Raw genomic sequence first — 7,757 nt, forward strand, 5'->3', positions numbered from 1 at the left:
TATTTGAATCACAGCAAGACAGCATTATTCTAGTCATGGGAGTCATTTAGTTCCACAAATTTCCATCTTTTGTTCCCATTGGGATTGAATACCGCAGAAAGACCTAGTGCATAAAAGTGGGGATTCTTCCAGATTTACTGCTCCTCCAGGAGAACCTTTGCCCAGGTTTGGTGGCTCCACCAGTTGTGTGTCATTTTGGACCAGAGATGCTAAAGGAATGGATGATATTTTCTCATCTCTCAGACAAACTATTGCAGTTTAAAAATGACTCAGAACAAAGTTGCTTGCAATAGAATCTACCTATTTTGGGAGAGCTTCACTGGTTTCTAGGCATAATTTATGGTGCTGGGTTTGGCCTATAAAATTCTTTTTAGCATAGGCTTTTGCTACCCGGGATTGTCTTTTTTAGGAGAATCCACCACTCAACATAAATTGGCCAGGAAATTCTGTGGCTACCCATCCTGGAGAGATGCAGGGGGAGGGGAGAATGGGAAAAGTGGCATTCTTATGGGCAGTCTATTCACATTGGAAGAGTTACTGTCTGGGGTTAAATAAAATGTTGATTTTATCCTTTAAGAAACCAGTTGGGACTTTGGGTGAGTTTTAATGGAAAATAGCAGCATATTTTAAAATATTTTAATATTAAAATTGATTTCACGGATGTTTTAAGCTATCGCGGTAATCCATGTAAGAGTTGCCTGAGTAGGCAGTATACAAATAATCAATCAGTCTGCTCTGCAGTCTTTCTCAGCTCAACAATTTCACATTTTTATCATCCCTTCTCATCTTATGCAGTCACGTTTATTTGTCAACATCCACCAACCTTTTAGTTCACTCTTCCAACTTTTGGGTTCTATTTGCCCAAGATATGAAATTCAGGAAAGCGTTACGGAAAGTTTTTAAAAAGGAAGGGGCTGGGAAAATTACCACATGCTTGATTCACATAGACTTGGAGATCAAGAAAAATAGAGAGGAACTTCAAAATAATTAGAAAACAAATTGTTTTTGAGACAACATTGAGATTAGAAATAATAACTAAAAGTTGCAGGTCCAACTTAAGTATAAGAGATTTCTTACTTTCACAGTAGTCAGACTGATATTTTTAGAGATTAGGGGAGAATCTTCTATACTCTTTCCATAGAATCGCTGCTATGGCTGATTTTTTTTCAAGGTTCAGAGACAAAAATAAAGAAGTCATTCTAAACAAAAGGGACATGAACTCCTTCAAGTTCCTCTTCAATCTGGAACAGCTTTCTTGGAAAGGAATATCAGTAACCAAGGATAATTGCAATAAATAACTCTTTTCTCTACACATGGTCAATTTATGCGTATGATAAATATTTTGCTGATTAATGTCATTTTTCTGTGACATTTTGGTTGGTATTGAATAAATGTTCAGTCTTTTTTTAAGTTTGTATAGATACAAAATTATTATTTTTTCCCCGCAATTCCCCATGAAAACCAAATCATGCATGTATGCTTGTTGCTTTAATACAACAAGATGTGAGATGAGGTGACAAATACTTACTGCATCCATAAGCCCTTTTACTGTGGGAGACTTTAACATCAAAGCATCAAACACTTCATCCGCTTCTTTCCTCACATACAGGAGAACTGAAAAATAAAGCACCAAACTTTGGAGAAGACGTTTAACAGTTTCACAAATGAATCATTTCCCTTGGACGGCAATTTCTTTCTTTCCACCAAATGACAATTGAAAAAAGCCAGGCACTTCTATTAAAAATAAAACTATCCCAGAAAATAAGTATGTCATGGGGCAAGAGGCATATTAGCTGATTTGGAAATAGGGTGTCCTTTTCCCCCCTTCCAATAAATTGTGTTACGAATAGCAGTATTTCTTAAAACTTTTAGAGCTTCCAAATCAATTCAAGATGGTTACATTGAAGTTCTCTATAGAATTGAGTTCTTGAAATTCACTATAGAATTGGGTGACTTGCCATCATTGATATCAAATTTACAAATCAATAACTAAAAAATCCATTAACTTGTAAAGCAAATACTCAAATCTGTGAATTTTCTTTTTGGGATACAAGGGCAAAATAATTACAGGTAGTTCTCAACTTACAACAGTTCATGCAGTGACTGTTCGCAGTTACAACAGCACTGAAAAAAGTGACTTGTGACTGTTTTTCACACTTAAAACCATTACAGCATTCTCATGGCCATCTGATCAAAATTCAGACGCTTGGCAACTGACTCATATTTATGATGGTTGCAGTGTCCCGTGATCAATTTTTGCAACTTCTGACAAGCAAAGTCAATACGGAATCCAGATTCATTTAACAACCATGTTACTAATTTAACAAGTGCAATGGTTCACCTAACAACTGTGGCAAGAAAGGTTGTAAAATGGTACAAAACTCACTTAACAAATGTCTCAGCAACAGAAATTTTAGACCCAGTTGTGGTTGTAAGTCGAGGACTATCTGTAGTGTTCTGATAAAACAAGATAAATCACCAATATAGTTTTTTCATACATTGTCCAATAGTCCCTTCATCATTTCCAATGTGAGGTTTCAACAGTAACATCAGCAAATACAGATGTCCTCAGTTAAAGTCTACTCATTCAGCAATCATTCAAAGTTAGGATAATGCAGAATGAAGGGCATTTACAACAGTGCTCGTACTGGCAACCATCATGGCATTCCTACTGTCATGTGACTGTGAAGTTGCCATTTGCGACTGTTATTGCTGACTTCCAACAAGTAAAGACATTGGGGAAGCCAGCAGGAAGTTGCAAACAGTGATCACATGATCCAGGGATGCTGAGACCATGCAGGATTAGCTTAACAATGGCAATTGGGATTGCTGTCATAAATCAGCATAGCCATTTGATGTTGCATCCTACAACCACACTGCTTAGTAATGGAGTTCCCAGTCCCAATTACCATCAGTAAGTGAGATCTACCTGTAATTTACCAATAACATGCATTTATGTGATTTTGATATACCCTGGTTTTGAGGTTTTGAGCCTAGCTGTTTCTCAACTATATCCAAAACTCTAACCAAACTTTCAATAGCCGCCAAATGTTTTGGGCTGTAATTTGCATCTTCTGGGGAACTGCTACTCCCTACATCTTGGAGGCATCCAGTTGGGAAAGTATTGTGTATTTTAGTTGATCATCAATTGCTACAAGGGATATAAGACAAAGTGTCTAAGAGCAAATAAGTACCTCTCTTTGTTCCTTCTTCTTTTATTTGTTTCAACGGTGGTGGAACAAAGTCCTCTTCAACTGTGCGGAATATCCGTTTAGCTAGAATACTACCACTGAGCAGAAAAACACAAAGAAACAGATTTGTAAATTAATCAAGGTACAATAATTGTAGGACAAGGAGTGGCAGAGTCAAAAAAGGAATCAGTGTAGAATCTTTGTGTAACTACCAACAGACTAAGTCCAATTTTACTTGAACTCTTATCTAGCACCAAATTAGTGTTGTTAGTTTAGTAGATGGACATAAGCATGAGCAATAAATCAGTTTAATTGCAACTACACATGTGATCCTGGTCTTTTGCACCTGACAATAATCCTCCTCTTTGTTCAGGGAAAGACTGCTGATCAAGATTAACTAAAGATGAAATATCCATCTTTACACTAACTGAATCTGATGTAACTTTATTTGATGGGATTTAAATCCCTTTTGCTGTAGAATGTATATTGATAGATACCAAGGCAAAAGTTGTAGTAAGTACTATGGATTTGTTCTGCTCTCTAGACTGCCACTTTAATTCTCTTTCTTCCCTGAGAGAAGTCATCAGGCAAGGCTATTTCAGTATAATATTTGCTCACTGTTTAAAACATCCAGAAGGCAACATTAATTCTGACACACATCCTTTGGCTTTTTCTCCAAATTCCAGCTAATTATTTCCATCAAACATCATATGTTATCATTTCATTCAGACTATATTAAAATGCAGTATACATAGATCAATTAATCAATTACAGAAAAAAAAAATCAAGATCAGCCTTTACAATGAAATGATGAAATAGTAATTTTTAAGAAAATGCTAGTACTTTTGATAGGCCTGTTCTAAGAATAAGGTACTGTTAATTCCATGGGCATAATACTGATATATTATCTAAACTAGGGGTAGGCTCTTTTATGACTCGTGGACTTCAACTCCCAGAATTCCTGAGCCAGCATAGCCAAGGTTGCCTACCCTGGATCTAAACTAACAGCTTGAGACGTTATGTAAGATACTACGGTAGACACAAAAAAAGTTAAGACTATAAACCAGTTTTCTGCTTATATATATTACCAAAACTAGAACTCTGAGGAACTAAGCTTCCATTTATTTATTTTATATAAACTAGAGGCTTTCTGATTTCAAATTTCCCTGAGCAGGTCATGCTTCAAAAGCTAGAAACACTCAAAATTAAAAAGCAGACCATGGATATCAAGGAAAGAAAAGTATACATAACAATAAAAAAGTAACCTATAGGGCTCAGCAAGTCTTCCCTGCACCAAGATCTGGGAGAACAGCCAAGTTGTCAAAGACTTTCAGTTTGTCATTAGGTTAGGAACCATATGGATTTCTGGAGGGGATCCAGCTTCAGAGAGCAGGCTCTGTGATGGAGGAGGTATACTTCCTAGGTCCTAGCAGATCACATTGTTTAATTGTGGGGATTTGTTTTAGTGTTATTCATAGATATGAAGCAGTTTCTACTCTAATGGCCAACAAGGCAGGCATGCAGATCACAGGAAGGTAAGTGGAGCTAAGAGGAAATTCCAATAGTCACTGAGCTCCAGAGTGATTTACTAATGATTATTTCCAGAAAATATTTAAAAATTGGCAAGCTGAACTGCATTTTCTTAATGTGCATTATTCAAGTTGTTTAAAAAAATTAAGTCTTCTATACTATGGGATTTGCTTTGTCTTGCTTCACTGGTGTGGACCTCCTTTAAAGCATACCTAGCCAAAATTATATCTCAGAAGATGCATAAATATCAGATCACTTCTATCAGAAGCAATAAAAATTGCTACAACAAAAGAAACATCACTCTCGGGGAAAAAATTACATAGCTTTAATTTGCACTAGAATTTTCATGTTTATATTTATATTTTGTATAAGGGGGTTGGATTCTTAGTTACAAAATGTATAGTAAAGGTCATACCCTTCTCGTTCATCATCGGTGTTATAATAAACCTGCAAAAAAGAACAACAAACAGATTTATAGTTATGGTGTCTCCAGGAAATCAAGGAAGGGGGCCAAGCCATTAATTCGGTCTTCTTCACATAAATCAGTTGCTCATTTTGCTCAGTTTTGGCATGCCCCATTCATTTCTAGAGGACCTGTGAGAAAAAGTCTCTGACAGGTCATGTCTGTTCATTCTTTAGAATTCTTCCATTCTCTGTTGTTTGTTTGAATTAAACAAAGTCAGGTAAACACAGTTGGTTTGTCTGCCAAAAGTGTAAACTGCTGTGAGAAAAATGGATAGGATGAAATTCTCTTTCTCTCTGTATTTCTTCCCATCTTGGAAGGGTCAACACCCTTTAACTCTGTGGAGAAGATGTGACTCTGCTTTAATGTGAAAAAATGGCTTTAAAAGAATACTTTCCAGACATATTTGATTTGATGCTAGGGATCAAATTTGACATTTTAATATGGGGAGGAAGACACAGCTTTTTCTGGGACAGGGGTCACATTTGGATACACTAAAATTTCTGCTTATTCTGTTGAGAAGAATTTGAAACAGTTTTCCCTTGAATTCCTTTATTAAAAAGAGAATCATGATCAGAGGAACTGTTGGACTTTAAAACCTCAGCTTTACTTCTTCAATCTTGGAAAATACTTTTTAACTGACAATAACACACTATTTTAAATGTTAACACCTATTAAATAACAGTAGATTAAAAGAAATATTTAACTCTTGCCTTTTCTGTTTTAAATTTGGTTACCCTGAGCAACAGAGCTAGATTTTGATAGATCAGCTCTTAGTTCTGTTCAGTTAGATTTAATTTCAACTATGATCCACACCTCAAAGAGAGAAGTTGTGAGTGGCATACAGAAAATTCTCTGTTCAGTCTTTGGCAACAAGATGAATAATGACATGAATGAGTCTTTGCAGATTCAAGATTACCACTACCATTCCCTAGTATGCTCTATTAGCTTAGTTGGTCAAATAATCTGATCTGGAAGAAGACAACTTCATCTGAATGTCAGTGAACTCCCAAAAGTTATTTACACAGAATGGATCATGCTCATTTATTTCTGGGAAATAGACGATGGACCAAAATGTTGCCAGGCAGGATAGACCTTCACATTGCCTGATTTCTTACCTGTCCAGCTCTTTGGAGATTGCCAAAATGAACATCTGGTATGAAAAGAACAGGCTGGGAATCCAGGTCAGCCATAGTTTTAAAATAGGTGATGTCACTCTTCTTTTGGAGAGGCACAGCTGTCAACTTCCCTTCTGCTGTTCAGGGAAAATGGAAGAGAAGGTTACTGACTGGGAAGACATTATTTGCACCACACTGAGCACTGTATAGACCAGTGGTTCTCAACCTTTTTAATGCCGCGACCCCAACCGGTCGTAAGTCGAGGACTAAACCAGTCGTAAGTCGAGGACTAAACCGGCCGTAAGTCGAGGACTAAACTGGTCGTAAGTCGAGGACTACCCAACCCATCGTAAGTCGAGGACTTTCCCTGCCCGGGAGCGCCGCGCATGCGTGGTTCCGCCCCCTGTGCCGGCCGAGGCGTAGCTGGCAAGCGGCAGAGACGGAGCAAGCCGACCACCAGCTGGCCCAGCCCAAGGGAGGTAAGGCACCCGCTGGAAAAGGGGAAAAAATGGTGGACAGCCTTGCTTGGCGACCCCCATGAAATGGTCGATCGACCCCAAATGGGGTCCCGACCCACAGGTTGAGAACCACTGGTATAGATAGACCAAGAGAAAGAGATTGTATCCTCACCATTAGGGCAAGCTGCCTGAGAAGCTTGGCCTTTCGATTTCTTTCTGTTTTGCTTTCTTTCTTCATCTCGGATTTTCCTTTCAGCTCCCTATGACAAGAAGCACAGACTTTAAGCGGCTGTTCTGTAGAGGAGGCATTTGTCACCAGGAATGACTTATGGGCTTATTCTTACTAGCCATGATTATTTTTGGATTTGAACATTGTTCTGATCACCAATTTATTATGATATTTCTGGTGTTCTTTATGTTCAGAGGTGTCCACAGAATATGATTTAAAAAAACCAACATGATAGCAAAGCTCCGTGCATATTTTATGCATGGTGTACATATAAAGCACATAAAAATAGCCAAAGCTTCCATTATGCTCTCATGGCTACCATGTTGACTTTTTAGCCACACCCTCAAGCACTCTTGTTTATGATACAGGAGAATATTTGTGGCTAAGGGTTGAAATGTATTTATTATTTTATTTATTATTTAAATTTATATACCGCCCTATCTCCCTTACGGGACTCAGGGCGGTGAACAGGCAATAATAAAAATCACAATAAATATTGAATAAAAAGCCTGCTCTAAAATACCCCATATAAAACCCCTAGCAAAGCCCAATCAAAACTACGCCAGGCCGGAATAGATGGGTTTTCAAGGCTCGGCGGAAGAGGCGCAGGTCCGTAGTTGTACGTAGGTCGGGGGGTAGGTCATTCCAGAGGGCAGGAGCTGCCACAGAGAAGGCTCTCCCCCTGGGGGTCGCCAGCCGGCATTGACTGGCCGACGGCACCCTAAGGAGGCCCTCTCTGTGGGAGCGGACTGGTCGAAGGGAGATATT

The 7,757-nt window shown here is 38.3% G+C and overlaps 1 protein-coding gene across 1 annotated transcript in view; it reads right to left on the bottom strand.

The window, feature by feature from the left end:
* LOC107300064 (grainyhead-like protein 2 homolog) overlaps positions 1 to 7,020 on the bottom strand; it is a gene marked incomplete at its 5' end in the record, with an annotated part of 16,942 nt that extends 9,922 nt beyond the window's left edge. Inside the window, 5 exons of the mRNA XM_015829407.1 lie at positions 1,529 to 1,614; positions 3,195 to 3,289; positions 5,137 to 5,168; positions 6,303 to 6,439; positions 6,933 to 7,020. Coding sequence (XP_015684893.1) covers positions 1,529 to 1,614; positions 3,195 to 3,289; positions 5,137 to 5,168; positions 6,303 to 6,439; positions 6,933 to 7,020 — 438 coding nt within the window. The remainder of the gene's footprint in view (positions 1 to 1,528; positions 1,615 to 3,194; positions 3,290 to 5,136; positions 5,169 to 6,302; positions 6,440 to 6,932) is intronic.
* Between the last annotated feature and the right edge of the window lie 737 nt (positions 7,021 to 7,757).

This window comes from Protobothrops mucrosquamatus, unplaced genomic scaffold (genome assembly GCF_001527695.2).
Source record: "Protobothrops mucrosquamatus isolate PMUCROS unplaced genomic scaffold, P.Mucros_1.0 scaffold6053, whole genome shotgun sequence".
Taxonomy (NCBI): Eukaryota; Metazoa; Chordata; class Lepidosauria; order Squamata; family Viperidae; genus Protobothrops; species Protobothrops mucrosquamatus.